A 24,525-nucleotide genomic window follows, 5' to 3' on the forward strand; every position below is an offset into this window, starting at 1 on the left:
TACTAGCCAATCGCAGCGCGGAAGGCGGGATCTGCCGGAATGCGGGTGTATAAAAATAACTCGCTGCATTCCCAGAGCTGAAATAGCCACTGGGAAAGTTAGTAAACAGGCACTACTGTAATTTATGTATAAATAAAGTATTGCAAACTATATTATGCGTAATGTTTATGTAGATTGTTGATAACTCATTAAATAAGAACTTTTGACATAATAAGTTTAAAAAAAAAATTAGATAAGGTAAACATTTAAATTATTTCGACATACAACTGCTGCTAAAAATAGAAGAAACTTTTAATGTATTTTTTAAATTTAGTTCTTTTCTTTATTTTTAAATTTGTTTTTTATCGTCTCCTACGCTTATGTCAGCTGTCTCTCATGACCTTTATCTAAAGTAATATATACGACTTAAGACTAACATTAGTTAAATAACTGTTATGTTAAAGCAACATAAGACAAGCTGATAATTATTTTGAAATTAAAGTTATCTTACTTTAAACACTAATTTTTTCATCTCATGTAAAACTTAAAATTAAATCCTAAGTCAGCGTTACATTACCCAAAATAATTTATACTCACAATATTTTATGAGTACTTTACATTTTAGTCCCGGAACTATTAAACAGAGTTTGTGCGCCCACACGGAAAGTAATAACAGTGGCACCAGTGAATATGGCGTCCTCCGCGAGGAGCTTATTGAGAGGTCAGGTTTATAGATTTTTTCTGTTGTCTAAGATATTGTAAACATACTGTATGAACATGTTTTATATCTTGTTTCAGCATGAATGTGCAGTTTATCATAATCTCTACTGCATTGTCATGTGTGTAGCTGTTTATTTTGTACAGTATTAGCACTTGAAATAGCAGCACTAGCTATCTAACATGCTGTGGGGTTTTTTTTTTCTTTTGGATATTTTTCTCGCAGTGTTGGCTGGATGTCAGAGGCAGATCCTCATCTCCAGCGCTTCATCTTCTTTATGTCCCTCCCAGAATGCAGCTAGGCATCATGCTGTGAGGACCTATGCTGCAGCAGCCAAGTGAGCATCCTGCAATTCAGTGTCTTTCATAGATAATACAAAGACAAGCAAAGCAAATAACATTTTATTTTATACATTTTAACAATTAGAGAATATTTCAAGTTGAGAAAAGCAAGGGACATCTGGACCATTTTTTAAAAAACTAATCATATATTAGAATTCCCAGTTTTTTCACTTGTGATAATGAATTTGTAAAACTGACCAAATGAAATTTTTTGTTGTTGTGAGATAACTTTTGTCTTCTTTTTCACTTCACTATTTTTCATGATTTGAGTTTTGTCTCTACTCATCTAGGGCCATGTTAGCTGTCACAAGCATCTATTTGGAATTTATTGTTTAATTTATTTAGAGTATTGTGGGATGCATGAAACAAATAGTGCATCTTTCTTTTCCTTTCTGCAGGCCATCTAAGAAAGAGAAAAAAATTGAAAAGGGAGCAGCAAAGGAAGTAAAGCAAGAAGAGAAGAAGAAGGAGAAACAGAAGATCGATGATACGGGTCGTCATAAGCCGTACGGCCTGACAGCCTGGGCGCCGATCGATGACGTGTACGTAGTGAGGCACTATCCTAAACCGGTGTATGATGCAGATGTAGCTGTGGACATGCTGAAGAGCTTTCAGAAGCTGGACTTTACCCCTGAAGATCAGCCTATTTTTATTGATCTGAAGCTGGATATGAAACTAGAGAAAAAGGTACATGACACACCTTTTTAAACATGTTTCTTTACTTTTTGTATTGATTATTCTGTTACATTAACAGCCTATATGATGCAGGATGAAGTGTTTCTAGAAGTTTTAAAATATTTTAAGTGTTCGAGGGACGATGTAATAGGATAAAAAATGCTAGAATGTGACAGTAATCATGTTCAAGCAGAAAAATGGCTTTGAGCGTAATTTTTTGCCACATTTGGTAATAAGTTCTCAATACAGTAGCATTTCTGTTTTTAAAGAGTAAACTTTAAACTTTTCTTTCTATTTCCAGAAATCATTACATCGGTCAACTTTACTTCGTGAATATAAAAATGAATATTTACATTTTTAAAATACATTTAAAATTCATTTGAAGACCAAAACTTTGGCTGTATTGCAGCTGTATAGCCTAGTTAACCAGCCTTCCAGGCAGGCACACTGGAGCTTTCACTTGCCCTGTGGCCTAGCTAATAAATTGATGATTTGTTCACCTCTGTAAACTCTCAACATGCATACCCAAACTAACTCTCCCAGCTTATTATACAACATCTGCTTTGGCTAAAAGGTGTCTTTTTTTTTTTTTTTCTTTTCTTTCTTTTCCTCTTCTTCCAGAGAAAAGTAGACCCTTTTGTTAGCACTGTCCATTTACCGCATCCGTTTAAAAATGATCTGAACAAAGTCGTCGTTTTCACAGAGGTGAGTATCCGCTTCTAAACTGCACACTTTAAATTCTGTGCATGCTCTCTGTTCAGCTGAGTGTGAATTTAAACAGAGTTTTAAGCATCCTGATTTTAATACAGTGTTCTATCATGCGTATGGTTTCTTATAGAATCCAGAGGAGGCCAGAGTGGCCACTGAGCACGGAGCAACTATAGTGGGAGGAGCTGAACTTGTTGAGAAGGTATGACATATTGATGTTAAAGGCAAATTGTTAATCATAATGTTAATCGCTTCTCTTGAACAGCTTTATTTGGTAAGACTGTATTAGCTGCTTCAGCAGGGTCCAGAAATCAGCCAGTCAGTCCATCAGTTAGTTAATAAGTCAGTCAGTCAATCATTAAGTCAGTAAACCAACCAATTAATCAGTCAGTCCATCTGTCAGTCAAAAAACCTGTCATTTAATCAGTCAGTCAGGCAGTCAGTCAGTTAATCAACCAGTCAGTCAATAAACCAATTACTCACTCAGTCAGTCAATCATTAAATCAGTCATTAAACCAACCTATTAATCAGTCAATCATTGAATCAGTAAGTCAATCAATAAACCAATTAATCATTCAGTCAGTTCTTCTGTCAGTCATTACAACAATCATTTAATCTGCCAGTCAGTCAATCGTTTAATCAGTCAGTCAATCAATTAATAAACAATTTAATAATTAAGTCGGTCAATCAATCTATCAATTGATAAATCAGTTAATCGTTCAGTCAGTCGTTTATTAAGTCAATCAATAAACCAACCAATTATTCAGTCAGTCAGCCAATCAATCAATAAACTAATTAATCAGTCAGTTAGTCATTCAGATCAATAAACCAACCAGTCATTCATTTAGTCAAATAAATATGCAAAGTAATTTTAAAAAATCTGATTTAGCCAGTAATTTGATCAGCAAGTTTACCTGCACCTACAAGGCTAAATACATGAGTTCATACCACCACAGCTGTGCTACAATTACCAGCACAGAAGTAACAGGACTTAATGTACATATGCTGTAGCAATTTCCTTTTCAGCTGGAGTTTCTTTACTACATTAGTTTTGGGAGTTTACATTCTCATAAAAATCTGAGTTTTTTTCTCTAAAATGACCCAGAGACCCATTGTAATGTCACATAAAATATGAATAGCCTACTTCCTGAATGTTGATCTCAAAACAAAAATATGGTATTAATTTTTATAACAATCTTATAACAGATTCTTATAATAATCTAGAGGTCACTACTGATATTTGCATGTTATATTTACTAAAGGTTAGTGAGCATAGTAAGAAGCTGGTATTGGAATTGCACACATCGGCATTCAGACATCACACTTAATTACACACAACCTTAAACGGAAGTCCATTTTGTGTGATATTAACTCGAGCGAGAAGCAGTATTGCATCCAGCGCTACTGTGTGACAGTTTATTATAATATTTCATTCTGGCACATTTTTTGAGTGTTGGAGATACACTTCATGTCTGTGCAATGGCATTCCAGGGCAATAGTAAATGCTTAAACATAAATTAAGTGAGAAGCTCTGGAGAGGGCACAAAAAAAGATTTATTTTTGTGAAACTCATGAAATAAAAACAGTAGTTGGTAGTGAGCTCAGACTGATGTTCGTATTTTTGTTTGTAGATATTGGAAGATGAGATCACAGCAGACTTTTACCTGGCTGTTCCAGACATCATCCCGAAGCTCCTGCCTTTAAAAAACAAACTGAGGAAGAAATTCCCAAAGAGCAAACGAGGTCAGTACGTTCCTCACATCAAAACTCTGTCTGTTTAGTGAAAAAATGACAGCGAATTACTCGTTAAAGTCGTTCTAAATGTCTGTTCATGTTGGTTCAGGGTCAGTTGGGGTGAACATTCCTAAAATGCTGCAGTTGTTCAAGAGCGGACATGAGTACATGGTGGAGAGGGACGCCTACATCGTCACGCAAGTCGGAACGGTAAATCTAAACCTTTTAGCATAGCAGTGATTACAGTAAACAAGTAGATATTTATAACCATAGCTTTAATAACATTTTACAGTATAATCATTTCATTTCGTAAAATAATAAATAATATACAGGATTTTCAGTCATTTTGAACACCTAATAGTAGTAAGGTACACATGTTTAAAAGATGTTATTAACCAAAAGTGCCTTAGCAAAAAACTCATACTGAAGCAGAAGCTTGACATGTTGTAACTAACGTGAGTAAATGTATACTTTCATTTCACTGAAATGAATCGTGCAATATTGAAATATTTCACCCAGCTGGACATGCCGAAGGAGCACATCCTAGATAACATGCGGGTCATCATTCAGGACGTTGCATCCCACAAGCCAGCAGAATTCGGTGAGTGCTTCATCACTGCGGTCACTGACATTTTGTTTCAAGACATTTCCTACAATTAAGTGTTTCACACAACAGTTCCATAAACAAGAAATTAATATCAAGTCAGTGACAGCCTGTTAGCTTGCTAGCTTGCTAGCTTACTGCACATTGGGCCATATTGATTTGTACACTCCCATTAAAGGTGCATCCAGTGAAATTGGCTTTTCCACTTCATCTGACAAGCTTTCATAGTTTAAGTCAAAAGTTATATTCTTGAAAAATGTATAGTTTGCCATGTCCACTGATGATGTCACTACTTCTACTGTTAGTAGTGGTTCCAGTACAACAAACTGTTGCTAGACTTGGAATTTTATGTGCTGAAAACAGACAAGTAGCATGATACGAGCAGTGAAACATCCCGGTGAGGTTATATTAAATATAAGCAATCTTATCATCCCTCTCGTCCAATCAAATTAGTGGACAGGAACTAGCTGTTGTATAAATACTGTTTATATCACGTGAAATAAAGTAGTGGTGTTTTGGTGTTCAGAAACGAAGCATAAAGCATGTGTATGAAAACTGCACATTTATATAATATCTACAGTCTAATACATACAAACGTATGTTTTATTCGTTGTACTTTTATTGATAAGATTTTAAATGAAGCTTATGATCTTATGTGTTGGTTTAGAGGCAATGCTCCTGTTTGATGCAGTGATTGTAACTGTTGTCTTTTTGTGCAGGTTCCATTATTGAGAGAGCCATCACAAACAGCGTGACAAGCGAGGCTTTACGCATCAAATATGAAGCATTTTTACAGCAAGAGGAGAAGGAGGACTGATTAATGTTTTCAGTGTGTATATTTCATTGTGTAATGACGTATAATGTAATAAAGTTTCTCAAATATGTAATCTTGTGTCTTCTGGTGTTTAGGTTTTATGAATAGGGTGTAGGGTTTGATCCTGAGCTCGAGTTACTATCTGTGTGGAGTTTTTGAGCATGTTCTCCTCATGTTTGTGTGGGTTTCCTTGGGGTTGTCTGGTTTTCTCCCACTTCCCAAATACATATAGATAGATTGGCTAAGCTAAATTGCCCGCCCATTGGTGTGAATGAGTGTGTGAATGTGGGCATGGTATCCTGCGATGTACTGTTGCCTAGCACCCAGTCTTCCTGGGACAGGGCTTTGGATCCACCATGACTCCATGACCAGGGTAAAGCAGTTACTGAAGTTAAATGCATGGGGGAAAAGAAGGTTGGATAGTAACATTGCAGTTCCTTTGGTCAGCACCAGGTGGCAGTCTTTCTCCCACCATTATTCACCTGCTGCATCATTATAACTGGCACACTAATTCTGAGCATTTAACCTCTCTATTTGATTAGCATAAGCACTTATTTTCCATTTTAACAACAAAAAACAATCAAGAGTTGGTCAGTAATGAATTAATTATAGTTTTTCTACAAATAGGCCTATGCAAACATGCTTTACACAGTCACGAATTTGAACTACCTGGGCCTAACAGTTCTGGTGCTGGCATTTGAAGCTACAGTTGGGTTTATTTATTATTTGAACAATATGTCAAGAATTACATACATCAAAATGCTTTGGTGAGTCTCAGGTCAAATGCTTACGTGTAAAATAAAGCACGTATAAGGAATATACAACACACACACACAAGAGGGTAAACAGTTAAGATATGTTCTTCTCCTCAGGTAGCAGAAATGGGCACATATGGGCACAAATGTTAACATCAGTAGCCTATGCTACTATTTAGTGTGCAGTTTATGATTATCTGTCAAACTTTAATAGTCTCTGAATGAATATTGTGTGCCAGTTACTGCATGGCTCCCTGCAAGTGTTGCCAGGTCCATGGTTTTACAGTGGAATTAGTCTACTTTAAATTTAACTCTATGAATGCTCTTGTAGTGCTTTAGAGAATTAGTTTATTCATTCTCATAGCTATACGTTATGACTTTAACGTTATGACACTGTTGAATTCTCTATTCTGTTTGGTCCGAAGGTTTTGATTAATATTTTATAGCAATTCTGACAGTACTGACTGAAAATACAGGCAAATCACAGGTTTTTATTAATTGGATTCTTTCAAATATATTATAGTTTCTATAGTAACTACTCATTCACTGAGACTTGTACAGCAAATACTTTACATAAAGAGATTTTCAAAACCTGTAATTGTTGATAGGGTGATTTATTGAGGACACATTTATTTTGGAAAGTCTATACCGTCAGTGTTTTGTAAAAGTCAGAGGTAAAGCTGTTACTCTAGGTTTTCCGAGATGAGAAAGCCTTCAGGACAGAGGACTGCGCTTTCCAGTTCTTGGTAACATAACAAGCTGCACTTTTTGTCTTATAAACCTCAAGAAAGAGAAAAAATACAGATTGGTGAGGGAATGCCTGTTTATCGCTGCTATAAGGTAAGTGATAACAGGAACTAACTTGTTTCACTGATGCTCCATGACATTAAATGTAACTATATATGAATAGAAAGAATGACACCTTGTGCATTAATAAAATAAAAACTGTAAAATGTTGGCAAATTGTTGTATTGTAAGAGGAATAAAACACTTCAGGACATACTGTACGGTTATAGGAACTTCGGGTGGAACAGTAACTCTGTTTTACACCGTTGATTATTTTCTTATAATAGCACACCAGGCTGAGGAAGAGTTTTTATCCACAGGCTATCGGGCTTATCAATGACTGTCACTCACCGTCAACCTTGCAATATTGCCCATTTGAACATATTTTACACTATGCACAATATTTTCACTGATCTATAATTCCACTATATTTATACAATCTGATGCCCAATGTCTCTTTTACTGTATATGTTTACTGCTAATGTTTTTTGCACTACAGCCTACCTACCTCACATTAGGACTTGTAATATATATACTGTGTCCTATCATACTTGTAATATGAATCATACTCCACTCTACAATGCAATTTTCAGCCCTTTTCTTTTCAACACTATCTGTACAGTGTTGACAGTTTATTGGAAGGAATGCAGAGTAAGAATTTGATTGTACATGTACAACATTTTTTGTACATTGTAATTGCCTGTTTTGCAGTGCATATCACAATAAACTCTTGAATCCCCCATCATGTTTTATTCCTTACATATGCAATGATATGCAATGATATGCTACAAGCAATTTTAAGACCTTGGTGAAAGAACTGTGTCTTGAATGTTACTTCATTTCAAATGTATTTATATGATATTCCTTTGTATGGTAGATTTGACAGTGGACTTTTGACCTGGGTGTTGAGGGTTCGTTTGAGTGTTGGTGGATTTCTCCTGCAGATCTGGCAACCCTTCTCCCAGGGGTCTATAGACAAACAAGACTACAAAACCTATAAAATACCCAGACCTTCCCCTAAATTATTACATGTTCAACACGCTGCCATGGTAGCTTTTTATCCCCTTCATACTACCCATCAAACCCAAAAGGAATATACTGATCACTATGTTCATAAATGGCTGGAGTGAGATATTAAGGCGCGCGCATGAAATAAGCTGTAAATGCATAAACTGGAAATACTTTGCACACACACACTTTGCCGTGCACAGGAGTGTGTGTGTGTGTTTGTGTGTGTGCAAAGCTCTGGTCCTTAGTGAAAACTTGAATGAAGACACAGAAGAGCATTACCGCGAAGGTGCACTGACTGGAGCAAGGGGAAGGGAAAGAGGGGGAAGGAGGGAGGGGGTGTCCCAATCCTCTCATCAATACTCAACTTCCCCTAGCCAGTGCTCAGAGCTCAGAGTCCTCAGCGCGAGCCTGCGCTCTCTCTCCCTCTCTCTCCCTCCCTCTCTCTCTCTCTCTCTCTGTCTCTCTCTCTCCACACTATAATTAACCAGACAAACTAGCCGTTTCCCACGCAATGGGTTCGCACCCTTAAATTCGAGTGGACTTCAATTTCAGTAGGAACCGGAGTTGTGTGGATTAGTAGCCTGCACTGGCGCGCGCGGATCACCGGCTCCACTTTCACCTTCTTGTTCTTCTTCTTCTTGTTCTTCTTCTTCTTGTTGTTCTTCTTGTAGGATTACTGAAGCAGGGAGCCCTGGTGCATCTGCTCACCTTCAGACACCATGATGTTTCACGGAAGCTCTGATTTATACTCTATTTAAAAGCATTTCGAGCTTGTTTCTGAACATTTTCTGAAGTCATCATGGACCTTGTGTGGATTCTTCTCGGCGTGTGCACTGCATTCAGCGCGGTCACGCGAGGAGCTGAAGGTTTGTGGCATCAAAGTTCATTTCGCTTCTCTCATGACTGTAGAGCTTCATCCTGCTCGGTAAAGTGCTGAAAAGTTGCTCTTCTAACTCTAACAACAACAGCAACAGCAACAAGAATCACTGTGTTTGTAAATAAATGTACGCTGTTCCACATTAGTGGTGCGCGCGCTGCGAGGAATACCTGAACACAGAGCTCACAGCTCACGTTGTGTCTATAATGCATTGCAACATTTTATTGTGCCATATTCAACCCTTTGTAAATCAGAATTGCAATGCTCTGACAGAAAAATGCATGAGGTAGAAGTGTGGAAATGTGCTTTGTTATGAATGAAAAGTGGAGCGCGTGCACACATTGCACTAAGTGCAACCCCAAAACATGTTATTTTTATTATTATTATTATTATTATTATTATTTTAACCATGCAACATTTTAACAGTTCAAGACTTAATTCAACTCTGTAGGTGTGTGCATTTTAAATTTGGGGTTTTGTAGGCTAGTAGTCCCTTGAGAAGAAAGCCTATAGATAGATAGCCTATAGACACTTGGGGATTTCTTGCCAGAGCAAAACTTTGATCTTACTATCTTTAATCTCTGACTTATAAATAATGCTACATGATATTACAAAGACTTTGAATAACCAAAAATTCGAATGCATGGTGACTCATACTTGCTTTTTTCAAATATTTGTCTTGTTTGCACAGAAAGATGTTGGCACTGCCTGTATTTCCTGATTCATTGTCATGTGTAACAAAAAAGTCCCCAGTGTTGAATTACATCCCAGTGTTGAATTAACAATGGCTGTTGAATTAATTCTATTGGAAGTTCATTTGTATCCAGCTAGACTAAGGTGTTCATTTAACACTAGGAATGCATATATGTAAATATATATATATATATGTATATACAAACACACACACATAAATAGATAGATAGATAGATAGATAGATATAGATAAGACTCCAAACCTTTAGAATGAAAAAGATTGCCCCTGTAGATTTGCTCTAAAAATGATGGAATGAGTTGGAACTGTGTTTCACCATCTGAATTTATACCCTGAAATGATCAGTAAGCCGAGGAAACACATTCTGAAGCTCTGATAGGTTTGTTCATACTGCCCATGTCTGTAAGCAAAGTAATCAAAACCGCTCTCATATAATATGGTTGAGAGTGGAAAAAAAAAATCTATTTTACACTTCATCTACAAAAAATTGAATGTAGATTATATCCTGTAACAAGACAGCAATTCAGAACATTAGGCAAAATGAACAGAAAAATGGCTTGAAAATAACTCTTGCTTAGATAATAGATATATCCAAAAGAATGGGCAAAGCAGTCTGGCAGAGATATTAGATGAGGAGACCAAAGCTGCTCAGAAAAATTTGGGCAAACAAGTTATTATATCATACAGAAAGTGCAATGCAATCTGTTGAACTGAGAATCATGTATTTTCACTGTTAATATCTTACCATACACTATTTGTCATCTTTATTTAGTTTTAAAGCTCTTCTTAAACTCTAACCTGCTATATCATAAGGGTAATTTAACTGTTAATTTGTTTATATGTAGCTTGTATAATAATCCAATATCTACAACTGACATATGGTGATGAAGTTATTAGCCTAGTATAACCATGTGCCATTTATTTAAGGTGAATCGAAGTTTTTATTAAGGAAAGCATGTTTTGTAAGCTGCATATAAAGCTTTTGATGTCACTCTAACTGACATGTTGCTTCTTTTCTGCTCCAATGCCCTTCATCCCTACTCATCTACAGGAGCTTGTGTCCACCAAGGAGTCCTGGTTGCGGTATGTATGGATTTCAGTTACTGTCTTTGTCTTAGTCAGACTGCTGTATCTGGTTCAAGCATGTTCTTGCAATTACCTGAGCTTCAAGCTGTAATTGTGCTCGATTTACACAAGCTGGACTTGGCCTTGTTAATAATTCAGGAGAAGTACATCATCATGGCACCGCCTCTGACAGCTGTGGGCTGATAAAGTATCAACCAGAAGAGACCGAATAGCAATGCTGATGAGCAGAAGTGCCTTGTGAATAATGAATGCCAGCAGACTTTGTGAATGTTAATGGGGCAGAGAAATAAACTAGATTCTACGGTGTGATAAATGGATCACTGTCTCATTGAGAGACTTCTCACTGTGTACAGGTCATTTCTGATGTCCTGTAGTTAGAGGTCTGTGGCCAGACATGTGGTAGGATCTTGAAGATATTTAACAACTCGTCTGACTCCTGAGTTATAACAATTGGTGACCAATTCCCAGGGTTTTAAATGTGGTTCAGGGATGAGTGGCAAACTGTGTTCAAGGTTATACCATAAATCCAAATCCACTCCTGGGAAAAACAGGTTACTTTTAGAACCCTAAAGTATGAGATTTGTGTCTCTGGAGAACCCTTAACCCCTGTAAAAACCCTACAACAGAGGGTTTCTACGTGCAACCCCTTTAGAAAGCTTGGATGTCTTGTAGTTGTAGATCAAGGTGATCTGATATGTGGTAAGATCTTGAAGATGTTAAACAACTCATCTGACTCATCAGTTATAGCAATCAGTGATTTGTACTTCTTAATTATGGTAAAACCATGCAACAGAGGGTTTCCTTCTTTACAAAATGTTCCAAATGGAGACTCTTTAGAAAGGTAGGATGTCTTATAGTTGTAGGTCAAAGTGACCAGCCTTGTAGTAAGATCTTGAAGATATTTAATAACTGATCGGAATCATAAATTATAACAATTGGTGACCGATTGCCAGGATTTTAAAAACAGCTCTGGATTGAGTAGCACATGTCTTCAAATTTCTCTTGTTGGGAAAAAAGTTCCATCTAGTTCCATCTAGCAGAATTTTACATCTATAGAGAGATGTATCTCTGGACAACCCATAACCTTAGTCAACACCCTACAACACAGGTTTTTCCAAGTGGAAGATCTTTAGAAAGATTGAACCCAATATGAAGAAATCTTGAGGAGCCCCTGAAGAAAATGTTTGAGACACTGTATTGATAACCTGAAAAGCCTTTCCAAGTCATGCATTTGTTTGAGAAAATATCTGAGATATCTTAATTTGTGGCTTTCTGAGCAGTATAGTACTAAAAAATAACTGTTGTTGAGTTGCCTCCTTTACCTCCTTTTCCAAGTCTTGCTTGAAATTTCACTACCACCTGTTTTTGACTCTGAAATTCAGACAACTGGTAACAACTGCTATTTTCTGACATGGATTTCAAAAAGCTGTAAGTTGCTACCTACTTTTCCCCAGCTTGTAATGGTGGGTAATGACTAATCCCAGACCGTGAAGCTTTGAAATACTAGTAATTAGATTGAAGGTAAATATACAGCAACAGATTCTCTCCTGTGTTGGCTTTCTGTTAACCGATAGCTCTGAGAACCAGAGGTATGCGCCTATAGTGCGCTACAGCATGGCTCTGACCTAAGAATGGGGAGGGTTCGTGGAGAAAGAAAGAGGCACGGAGGGGTAGGATGATGGAGGTGGACAGGTGGAGACACGCTCACACTCATTCAGGAAGAGGCCCTTTTGCAGTTCAAAGAGAAAGGCTGCCCAAACACCTGGAGAAGGAGCCAGTCTACACCAGTGGAAATAAGGACATTTAGGCAAACCCAAAGACCTTTAGTTCACCTTCAAGTCCTTATCCAAGTCTTTATAGCATTAGCACTAATAAAAGCTAATAATGTGTGGACATGTTTAAGGGAAGTCTTTGCTGAAGAGAGTTAGCGAAATGAAATGACTGGGTCTAGTAGACCATAGTAGATGTATTCCAACCCAGATGAAGACTATTAATACCTCCTAGTGAAGCAGTACTTGCCCTTTCTGTAATACTATGTACTCTGCAATACAGTACACCACAACCAAATATAACACTTGTGCCTCCGGGCACAAATTCTTGGCATTGCAAGTAGTCATCCTTGAAGAAATCAAAATCTAGAGCACTTGGTGAATATAGAACTGTCTAAACAGAGACCCCTGGAAATGACACATGAGATTTTTTTTATTGGAGAGCATGTGGTAATTCGGGGCAATGTTTCCAACCTGTCAGGAATCTTAGTTTTCTACTCAGGCTTCCTGGGAATTGAACGAATAGTTTGCAGTTCAGTAACTTCTGGCAGGGCATGGGTTTTTGATGGACATGATCAGCTTTTATGTATGCTTGTGAAAAACAAACTCAAGTTTAGTCTTTCTCTAACAGATATGAAATAATTCCGGTGATAACAAAGTGCATACTCTCGTTTTTTGCTACCGTAGAATGAAAACATGGTGGATAGAGAATGAAATTCCAAAGGACGCAGATGTTTAGTTGTTATATTTATTGTGTCTGATAATTTAGAAGCAAAGATCGAAATAAATTATTGACAAAGCTCAACAATTATTTGTCTGGCACAGTGGTGCTAGCACTTGTAGCATGTTGTATTCAAATCAAGTCAAATTCAGTGGGCCATTTAGATTCCCAATCACCATATTTTGAGGTATTTCATTATTTAAATTGCTGCCAAAACCACTGAAGAAGCCAACAAAAAATGAGTGGCATTTTAGTTGGTCTTGAATTGTAGTTCCTTTAATTCGGAAACTGTATGTAAGGTACAGTGCTCAGTCCGACTGTATGACCAACGGGCAGACTTCTGCTATGTTCATAGTAGCTCCAGTTCCTGTTGTGAATAACTGCATAGTTAATCCAGTTCAGCTGTTACTAACATGCTGATCTACTGGCGCTGATCCCGTTCTGGCCAAGCACTGATTGCCTGGGAGATTTTCGCACTGTTTTACCTGATGACTATCCATCCTGTTGGATATTTACTTTCTGTAGAGAGAACTAAAGGATGTTTGACTTACCCTGTTATAATTTTCCAAGACACTTACATCCTAAAGTGCAGTAAAACTGAGTCCACTGTTATAGTTACCAGCCTAGTAGCTCAGCAAGAACCAAGTTTGGCTAATAGACCAACAAACAAATCAACCAGACGTCTTTCCTTAGATTGTTTCTGGTCTGTTTGCCCAGAGGCCCCTGGGTTTTTGTCTTGTAGTCCATTCCCAGTGTTAACCCCACAGCCCTTAGCCAAGCATGTTTACACACTGTCTTTGTGGTGAATAGATTTCTAATCCCCTTTGTGATTTCTCAGGAAACGAGCCTACTTTTTGAGCTTGCTTGCATAAAATTAAATAAAATAATGTTAACTTGGTGTCATATTTACAAAAAAAACAAGGTAATACTTCATTTAATTGCACTTATTTGTATTTTTTACGGATTCTGGGCAATAGAAAATACTGCTTAGCACAAAGAAAAAGGCATGTGGGCCAAAGTAAAGACCCGATGTAGCCTAACTTTAACAATATTAAAGCACACAATTCTTGGTTTATTCAACAAGAATCCCCAAGAAATAGCATTGTGAGACCAATACTATTGGTCTTAGAAGGCTGCCTCAAGCAGCACTTGAAAATATGGCCTGTAATTTTTTTGGCTTGTGTGCTTCAGTCCATTTTTTTTCATAGGGTATCAAATCCCTTCTAGCTTCCTCAGAGATCTAAACCTCATGTCACACGTCGTGCCTTTTGAAGAACGTGAAGCAAGCTATGAAAACGGAAAGCCAAAAGCATCCCCCAAAGTATATCTCCTGCCAAGAGTTAACTTAAATGTCACTCAAAGTGATTCATTGTACAGGTACCTCTTTCTTTCTTTTTTTCCTTTTTTCCTGGATTCAGCAACATTCACTAATTTACATTCTGCTTTTTTTATGGATAGTCTCATCAATTGGGAAATGTATTCAGATGAATAGATCTGAAACACCTGTTATGATGGCCAGGTGAAAAAAAAAAAAAAACTTCAAACTTTTTTTTTTGCCGAGTCAGACTTTTTTTCTTTTTTTTTTTTGCTTAGGTAAATTATGGAGATTCCTCAAGTGTGGGTCTCCTTCATTAATCTCTTTGAGTTGTAGTTTTTTGGAGCATGGCTTCCTCTGTGAATACCACAAAGATAGATGATGTCAGAGTGGCGTGTTGCAGTTTGGGGAAGATTAAGATCCAGACCAGGCCTGTCTTTCCTTTAGTTTCTTTTCTGCCTCTTAATTTATGGTTCTTATTCATGTTCCTCCATGTTCAAAAAGCAAAACAAAACAAAACGATCCCTGTTTGCCCTGGTGCACCAGACATGGAGAAGGAGAAGAAACAACTTCATGCCTTATGTAAACATTGTAAACAAAACCCACTGGAAGATTTTTGGGTTGTCTACCTGAGTATTAGTGAAGGTAATGAAAGATTGTTTAAGCCTGCTCAAATCATATTTCAAGCTTATTGTGTCCTCACCTTCTGTATCTTCTCAGCATTTTAATAAACTTAGAGTTGAGTAAAGCAAAGTGCAAACTTCTGTCTGGTTTCTATGCCCTGTAGTCATGTTTCAACTGATTTTTTAAAAAAATGACTGGCTTGTCTTTAGACACAGAAGGTGCAGCTCAACTCCCTTTTCATTATGACTCATTGATGATGCATTGGTGCACAGAAAGTTAAACTGTGAACAACGCCATCATTGCCAGTTTAAGATAACGAAATGAGCCATCTGCAGTCCCATTTCGATGAAGTGGAATGGAATAAACTGCTTTATTGTATTAGTCTGACCTGTGTAGAAAGTAAAGCAGTTTGCATATTAAAGCCTGAAACAAATAGCTTGAATTCTTCAGCGTGTTTAGAAGGATCGCACTTACGTGTAATGTTGTTTTAGGAATCTTTAGAGAGGCTTGTTGCCCCCCAGTGTTTACTTGTTTGCCTCTTTTTTGGCTCATTGTAGGCCACAGGAAGTTATCTGCCCCACACTGTATTTATTATATAGATTTTTGACTATTACTGATTGTGCATGGATTAGAAGAGCTGCCAGATGTTGTGCAAACAATTCCAAACTATTGGTATCTTTTGAAAACTGAATGAACTTCACCTCAGGTGGATGGAGGTATGCAAGAAACAGAGAATATCATAGTTCCTTACAAGATGAGTCCTCTAATTAAGATGAAATTCATTTCTGAGGGAGTAGTTAATGAAACACTTCCTTATCACAATGAAACTTTTGGAAACATTTGACCATGTGCAGTTTGACCATGATGCACTTTGAAGTGTAACCTCCCCCCTTTCAAGGATACCGGCCGCAGGGAGTGAGAATGGAGATGCTTTCAGGCATTAGGGAGTGAATAGAGCACAATGGAAGTGCAGGGTTAAGTGAGGATTCCGGAGGTGAGTGACCCCATGCCAATATTGAACCTCCCACATTGCTTTTGTGCGTGTGTGTGTGTGTGTGTGTGTGAAGAATGCCTTCTTCAGATTAGGTCTAGGGGGTCATGGAATACATCATTTTAAATAATTCTTTCTGTTGATTTAAAAATAATGGGATGCAAACTTTTACACTGGACTGTAAGTAGAAGGTGGCGTTGTGGCACAGCAGCAATGTAAAAAATAGAAATGAAATAGTTATATTTTCAAGTTAGAATTTGTTGATATACTGTATAGACTCTCAGATTAACATGCTTTGAGCAAAAGTCGCCTCAGTGCTTCTTATTTTTTTCCCCAGTGTAACATGATAACAGGTCAAGAGGAATGCTTATGGCGGACCTACACACACAACTACTACTGCACTTTTTTTTTCTATTTCTCTATCGTATGTCCTCAGTGCCTCCCTAATGTCCCTCTGTTGAAAAATACATCCCTTGCAATTTCAAAAGACATTTTTATATATATATCTCTGAAGTGTAACTCTGAAGCTTTTAAGATGTCATATGCAAGTGTTATTTAACTGTTGGCTTGGGCAGTTTTACATCATTATACATCAAACTATATGTAGGGCAGCTATTCAGTCTGCTTCCATACTGTTAATCCATAACTAACTTTGGAACAAATCTGCAGAGCAAAGTTTGGTTTGTCCTTAGTTGAACTGACTATGCTAAAGTTGCAGCAAGGATTACTTCCGCCGAGCTTCAGGGTCCTCTCTAATCTCAGCTTGTCGATGTGCTTAGGGATGTAATAATAGCAAACAATTACAACCTGCTCCCATTCTCTACAAATTTTATGTCTTTGGGTATACATGTGCTTTATCCCAAGCTGTCAGAGTACTGAATCAGCAAAGCAAAGCTGGCCTCCATTTGTGGCATCCCCACATTGCCCTTCAGTATAAGAGGTGCAGTAACACATCCATCATTGATCTCAGCAGCCCAGGTCTGGCCTAGATAGAGAACTTCAGCTCCAGAGCTGTGGCCTGCAGAGGCTGTTTTCCCTTCCCCAAAGATTCTGTTGATTTTCTGGATCTAGAATTAAATGGCACTGATGTTTTGGTCACACTTTATATAAAGTGCCTCTAATACCTGTGTAGTTACAAATAAAAACTGTACAGCCAAGCTGAGGATTTTTGCATTGTCACAGATGGATTATACAAAAACGTCTTATGTAAGTACACATACACCTGGGAGCCCCGCCCCCTTCCCCCAGTCTCACATGCTCTGGACTGGACTCTCAGGGCACCCTTGCTTTCTGTCAGGATAAAAGGGAGAATGTTTTGAGTTTGTTAATATAAAATAAAATCTGTCAGTGTGTGTTCAACTTGTTCAACAAGCACATGGTTAACAATTTTTATTACGGATGCCACTGAAAAATTTCGAAAGTGGTTTTCTTCACCTTCAGTTTTTTTCGGAAAGAGAAAATATGCAGAATTTGGACCTAAAAAAGATTAAAAAGGCCCAGCACAGGTATAGCATGCATGCATTTAATCAGCATGTGACCTACTAATGATCAACATGCGCAAAAACAGGCCTTTATAATAGGCCAACAAGCGCTTATAATAAAGGTCACATAATCAGTTTGTCTTAAAATGAAGTGTAGATAGTATGGATGATATTTGTGTGACTGCTGATCTCATGTGAATTGGTTACTAGAGACGTTCTCTGGCAACATTAATTAACAGAAATATTAAGGAAACTTATCCCATCTGAATAGTAAGAATATTTCTTTTTTATCATGCTTACTTCACTCTAAATAATGCATTTATAGATGAGGGGACTCCTGCTACCAGAATAAGATATACCTTTGAGCCTATGAGACTTGAGAAAATTTACCCCGCAATGGTTCTTTTTTTCCTCCCCACTGTAACATGATATTAGGTCCAGTGGAATGTTTAATGTCGGACCTACATATGCGGCTAGTTTTTTTTCCAAGTGTCTGTCATTCTATGGCACAATGCCTCAGAGCCTCCTCGATGGCTCTCTGTTGAAAATAATGCCCTTGTTCTTGGGCCTGTCTGTCTACAGCCTTAGGTCGAGCGCTGGCTAATGGCCAGGCGCCGGGCGATAGCTGACGATTCACACACTGGCAGCAGCGTGAGCCTGGCAGCACTCAGACTCTGTGAGCTCTCCCTGTTGTTATCTTTTGTACTGTCTCCTTACTGCCTGCTCTGTCATCCGATTCAGCATCAAAAGAATGCTACAATTAGCCTCTTCAGGTTCCGGTTTATTACAGATGTAACAAACAGATTGTTACAAAGGTGAAACACCTGGAAAGCCTCTGTGAGGAACAAACTGTAATTTGCAGGGGAAGAGCTGAGAGGGGGAAAAAGGTAGAGAGGAAGGGAAGGAGAGGTCTGTCCTTCAAGGGCTTTTCATAAGCAAGCACACATCTGTCATTAGGTCAGGCTCTGTAGTCATTTCCCAGGCATGCTGGGGGAAAAATTGTTGCTGACAAACTGCTATGAGGAATTCATTTGTTCAGTGTAGGAGGTGTGTATTTACACAAAGACCTGTAAACTTTAGTGCCTACAGTAGAGCCATGACTTTTTGTAGTCATTAATATACAGTCTAGGGGTAACACAACATCCCAATCTGTATCTGTATCTGTTTAGTGCTCCAAATATTCATATCTGTATCTGTATTTGGGTTAATGCCATGTTCGAGCTACAAATTACAAAAAAAAAAACGCCTCTATGTTCTTCTTGTTCTCCTAACAAGCTATCCAGTGACAAGTGATGTATAGTTTCCTTCTCAAAACAGCAAACTGTACAGCCAGTGTTATAGCTTTAATAAGCTGATACTGTATGTCTGTATGTTTAATGATTAATGCAAAGCAGAATAACAGAAATGTGTATGAGACTGTTTTTTAACCTCCCACACACACGGTTATTATTTTGTTTGTACCTGCTCATGATGAATTTAGTTGGTTCTATTTCTCCAACAATAAATAAAAACAGTGAATGCTGCCAGTGGATCGTTCACGTTCAATTTAATGAATGAATGTGGTCTTTCTTTGTCCCATGAGCTTCATGTCTGACTACTCGCCCACATGAAAGTTAAAACCTCCCACTCCCAGCTTTTTTCTTGCATCCTGTTGGATTCCAGTCACGATGCGCTCCTCTAGCCTCAACCAGATGCCCTGTGTGAACCTTTCTGGCAAGCTTTCTTCAAAAAGGAAAAAATTATCTTTTTATTCCAAATAGCATATTCATTAGGACAGTTTCTTTACACATTATTCTGTGTATGAAATGAACAGAAAGCCAAAAGAAATCAAGATAATTTATGCCACAGTGTTGTTGAATTCTCTCATTTGAGAAGGTGTTGATTAATTTTCTATAACAGCACAGCTCAGGCAGTATTACCAACTGCAAGGCAAAACTAAATGGCCTACCACATTTTAATGATATTTTCTTGCTTTAGCAAGGACGTGGTGCAGAAATGTGAACTTGTTGACATTTTCTCTGCTTAGTCGTCATCGTGGAGAAACTGATTGAGAAAATGATTGCTGTCAGCAGGGGTTTTGCTCCTGTGATTTTTAAGCTAACCAAAATACTCCCACACAGCCAAACTGATCTTTTTTAGGGGAAGAGTATAAAGTTCAATCTGCCCGTTTGCTACTAATGTATTAGACTAACACTGTAATTATCATCCACACTATATGCTATTTCTGAACCTTATAAAAAAGAATATTTAAATTTAGTGTAGACTACTTTATTGATATAGATTGGCTATATACATACTCTATACAGTGGCATAATAAACCAGTAATATATTTCTAAATTTCAGTACAGCTTTATGGCATTTGGCAGACGCTCTTATCCAGAGCGACCTACAGAAGTCCTCTGGAGTCTCTATCAAAAAACACATGCTAGTTCACTAGATCAAGGACTAATAGCACTATCAGTCTAAAAACCCTGTTGGGAAAGTACAGTATGAATAACACAAGACAAGGATTTTTTTTTTAAATAACAAAAGTGCTAGTTTAAGTGCTTGGTAAAGAGGTAGGTCTTTAGTCTTCGTTTGAAGAAGGCAACAGACTCAGCTGTTTGGACAGCCAGAGGAAGTTCTTTCCACCACCTAGGTGCCAGGACAGAGAAAAACCTTGACACCAATATTTGCCTCTCTAGAGTCCCTTTCACACTTGAACTTCCGCATGGGAATTTAATGGCGATTAATTATGACAAGGTTAAGTGTAAACACAAACCAGAGGTACAATACCTGTGTAATGGGACAGTCATAGCAATTGTAAATATGTGCATGCTGGTAAAGTACCATTTGCAAGTGTGAATGACACACATCCCAACATTACTGGTAAAGGAATGCTAATGACTTCCCAGGGTTTGGGTGTGAAAACTCTACAGAGATATTTAAAGATAACAGCTGTGAGGAGAACAGGGGGCATTTTATCACACTCCTCAGGCAGTTTTTATGCCTCTGAGTCCTGATTTGAAACAACAGAAGTGTTGACTCAGTCCATTTCTGGTGATCTGACAGAATTATTTCTTAGAATGGTTCTAATGCCATTATTATCATTTACTTTATGTACAGGCCACCATCGCAATTTGATGAAAACAATGTAATTTCATTCAGTTGAATTTATTAAGTTCATGATCAAGTGACAAACTAATCAGTTGCGCTTCTGTGTGATAGTCTGGACTGTTTCTCTCTACATGAATCCCTCAAGCGTTACTCACTTGGCTTGCCTAATGATGGCTTCAAATTTTGGAAGCTCAAACTCTCACCATGCCTTTTCAATGTTAGGGATTAAGCTCCATTTAAAGAGCTTTTATTCCTCTTCTGGTGTGTCTCAGTGTATCCCGAATACCACCATCAGTCCTTGTCACATTGAAGCTGTATGTCAGGGCTAAAAGCCAGACAGTCATTTCACTCCCTGCCCTAGAGACACTCTGTGACAAAGCCAGATTAAAGGACACTCCAGGCTATGTCTGAAATGAAAAATTCCCCCTTTTGCCCTTCCAGGATGACAAAGGGGTGATACTATTATCATCCATTAACATCATCCCACTATCCCTTCCCTTTTCCCCTTTAAGGTGGGGTGGAGTAGGAGTGGGAGGAACCAATTCATGCTGGTACCCAACAGGGGATCTTGTCCTAAATGTTTATTTACTGTTTTGTGTCAACAGAATAAATTAGAAATGTCGTCTTTTCTGAGAAGCCTGCAGCCTCACTCACTAGAGAGACGCATAACTCTGCCTTGCCCCATTTTCTCACTGAGATGGCTTTTGTCATCAGATTAGGTAGATGATTTATGAGCTGGGTTGAATGGCTACTGCATCTAAGGAGATAGTGGGTTATTTTTAAAGTCATAAGCTAATATCTGTTTTCAGTTCGGCAAATCCTTGTCTAAAAATAAGGTAAATTGAGAGGTCATACCTTGTCTTGGCAGTATTTTTTAATTCTTTTATTTCTGAAACTGGACAGCTAAAGGTCTTTTGTAATCTCCATCTGTCCACTGTAGCTTAAGATTCTTGTTCTTGGCTGACAGAAGCGGAACCCGATTTGGTCCTGTGCTGTTGTGGCCCTTCAACCTCATGGTTCGATGTGTTGTGCATTCTGAAATGCTTTTCTGTTCACCATGGTTGTAAAGAGTGGTTATGTGAGTTACAGTAACCTTCCTGTCAACTCAAACCAGTCTAGCCATTCTCCGCAACAAGGTGGGAAAAACAGTGGATGTTCTTTGTTGTTGTTTTTCACACCATTCTGTGTAAACTCTATTGTGCATAAAAATACCAAACCAGGCCATCTGGCACCAGCAATCATGCCACGATCAAAGTCACTGAGATCACACTTTCCCCCATTCTGATGTTTCAACGTTTTGACCTGTATCTGCAAGATTTTACGCACTACACATCTGCCACATTTTTGTTGTTGTTGTTGTTGATGTTGCTGCTGCTGCATTGAGTTCTGTTATTAATGAAAGGCCACTTGTCACTTTGTAATAATGCCATTTGTAGTTATGTTAAAGTTATTATGGATCTGAAGTTATGGAAATGAGAGTTATAAGTAGAACAATACAGTTCCTATAAACATTTTTTAAAAAGTAACTGGCAGAGAAGTCCCCCTGTGAAAAACAAGAACTTGTCAGATTAGCTGAGCTCATTAAGGCAAAAAATAAGTTTAGTTTTCGAGGCAGGATTCCAAGAAACGAATCCAAGTTTGCATGTGCCAAGTCTTATTAGCAATATAACAGTAATATTGTATGGTGGCATGATTACTTAGTTGTATTTACTGATAAAAGTAACATGTTAATCTTGTTGTAAAAATGTAATATGTATAAAAACCTTGATAGTGGTTAATAGAGACTTGATAGAAGTACTGTTTTGCTAAGTTCTTCTTTTTAGCAGACTCAGACTAAGTTAGTAACATATGCTTAATTGAGTAGTCAAGCTGACAGTGTATTTCTGAGAAACAATTTAAGTTAAGTCAACAGTTAAGTGAAAAACATGAACATTTTACAATGGATCAGAACAGGAACTTTAGGAAGTGAAAATGTTCATAATCTTGCTGCATCCACAGAATCACACTCCATTAGCTCTACAAGTGTCTCATTCTAATCTTCTAAACAACCATGACTGGAGCGTGTCGTCCAAATTAGTCAAATTTGCAGATTAGGCACTTGTTTTCAGAGCAGGCTGAGGGAAACTGCCCAAAAAAGAAAGAAGCCTAATGGAAAAGATGAAACAAGCATCCTGTAAACCTCCTGTACATCTAACACAAAGGAATGGTTGGGGATGAGATGTGTGTGAAATCGTGCTACAGTATGTTTGACTTGCATGAAAGAAGCCATTGTTGGGATCTCGAAAGGAGTTGACCTTGTTCCAAATCTCCCCCTCTACCATCTCCATTCAGCCCCGCTGCATGTGCACTGTCTTCTTGTCTTTCTTGTTAAGACCCAATGTGATAAAGGATGTGTGAGCCAAAAATGTGGGCTGCAATACCAGTGTCCATCAAAGGCATGTCATTAAATGCAGTTCTTTAGGCTTTACTGTCAGTGATGAAGCTTAGATCTCGCACTGATCTGCTTCCAGTGATGGGGATGAGGAATGAGAAAAGAGAGGGTGTTATGGTGTTCGATGTCAAAAATTCTACATTTTACTGCTTTTAATGTTTAGCTAGATAGTTCTAAGGAGTATTGTGTTTGGAGTAGTAAATAAGGAATAACTCATGATGGGCTGTGCTGAAAATAATCCATGCAGGGTGGTGTGATACGGCCAGATGTGAAACAGAAATGAATTATTTTCCTGTAACAACATGACTTGTAATGTATTTTTACACTTATACCACAGCGATTTGCCTTAGATCACAATTGTTAATTTATTGATGAATGATATGTTGAATCTTTTAACCGTTTATAGTTACATTTGATGTTATGTAACTTCCGTGAGACAAGTTAGTTCCTGTTTTCACTTACTTCATAGCAGTTATAAAGGCTTTCCTTAGCGCCACTCTCTTTTTTCCTCGCTCTTAGCATTAATTATAAAAAACTGAGAGTCGAGATTCAAGACACATTACATAAATGTTAAATAAACGTCTACTTGCAGATGTTCACCCTATCAATGATTATACCGTTTTCGTTAATCTGTTCATTATTATGCTTAGATGGCGTGTCAGCCATAGAAATCCCTGATACCATAGAAACAATATCATATTAGGACAAGCCTATTAATAGAACCTATCATTTATGTTACAGCCAGAAGTAATGTCCGCGCTGCTTTTAGAAGATTAATCCATACTTTCTGATTTGAGAATTCAACAACACTGGTAAAAGTAGATATCAGAGAGACTTAGCAGGATTGTAGCATTATATTTAATAGAAACATATTTATTTAGGCTAAACACATGTAAGGGAAACCTTGAGTAGATGACCTCATCTGAACATAACACTGGGATGGAGTTTATGCATGCTGACTTTAATATACGTTTAAAGACTTATTCAGGAATTGAAAAAATCATATCAAAACTCACGGTGAGGTGAATAAAAGATTGGATAGGACGTTGTTGTCTTAGTGGGTTAAATGTTATACAAAATCTTTTATCATTGTTGTAAGACCATTTGGCAAGTGTCTACACTTATACAAGAAAGAATGGAACAATTAAGGTTTGGTCTTACTGGAATACTGGCGCTAATCCAACATACCATCTGCACCTCTTGTGTTTATACCAGCCAATACACACTGCTTTCAGCCCTGGCATAAATAAAAGCATCAGTGTAGAGGTTAATATCATGTTACAGACATACACACTGTC

General features: G+C 37.8%; 2 protein-coding genes across 3 annotated transcripts in view; both read left to right on the forward strand.

The window, feature by feature from the left end:
- The first annotated feature begins 545 nt into the window (after positions 1-545).
- mrpl1 (mitochondrial ribosomal protein L1) lies at positions 546-5,646 on the forward strand. Its single transcript, XM_026931410.3, has 9 exons — positions 546-700; positions 923-1,034; positions 1,437-1,725; positions 2,335-2,418; positions 2,552-2,623; positions 4,053-4,164; positions 4,265-4,365; positions 4,675-4,756; positions 5,479-5,646. Exons 1-9 carry the CDS (start codon positions 670-672, stop codon positions 5,574-5,576), a joined length of 981 nt encoding a protein of 326 aa, XP_026787211.2. The 5' UTR covers positions 546-669; the 3' UTR covers positions 5,577-5,646.
- Positions 5,647-8,522: 2,876 nt separating this feature from the next.
- fras1 (Fraser extracellular matrix complex subunit 1) overlaps positions 8,523-24,525 on the forward strand; it is a 121,262-nt gene continuing 105,259 nt past the window's right edge. For both annotated transcript variants that reach the window (XM_026931243.3, XM_026931244.3), the window contains exons 1-2: positions 8,523-8,991; positions 10,765-10,796. In XM_026931243.3, coding sequence (XP_026787044.3) covers positions 8,925-8,991; positions 10,765-10,796 — 99 coding nt within the window. In that variant the 5' untranslated portion in view covers positions 8,523-8,924. The remainder of the gene's footprint in view (positions 8,992-10,764; positions 10,797-24,525) is intronic.

The sequence above is a fragment of the Pangasianodon hypophthalmus genome, chromosome 24, assembly GCF_027358585.1.
Source record: "Pangasianodon hypophthalmus isolate fPanHyp1 chromosome 24, fPanHyp1.pri, whole genome shotgun sequence".
NCBI classification, from domain to species: Eukaryota; Metazoa; Chordata; class Actinopteri; order Siluriformes; family Pangasiidae; genus Pangasianodon; species Pangasianodon hypophthalmus.

What these genes read in the sequence shown, in the direction of transcription:
- mrpl1 (XM_026931410.3), top strand. Translation starts at nt 670, where the DNA reads ATGGCGTCCTCCGCGAGGAGCTTATTGAGAG. An exon ending in CGCGAGGAGCTTATTGAGAG is followed by an intron (nt 701 to 922) that starts GTCAGGTTTATA and finishes TTTTTCTCGCAG; the next exon opens with TGTTGGCTGGATGTCAGAGG. An exon ending in GAGCTGAACTTGTTGAGAAG is followed by an intron (nt 2,624 to 4,052) that starts GTATGACATATT and finishes TTTTGTTTGTAG; the next exon opens with ATATTGGAAGATGAGATCAC.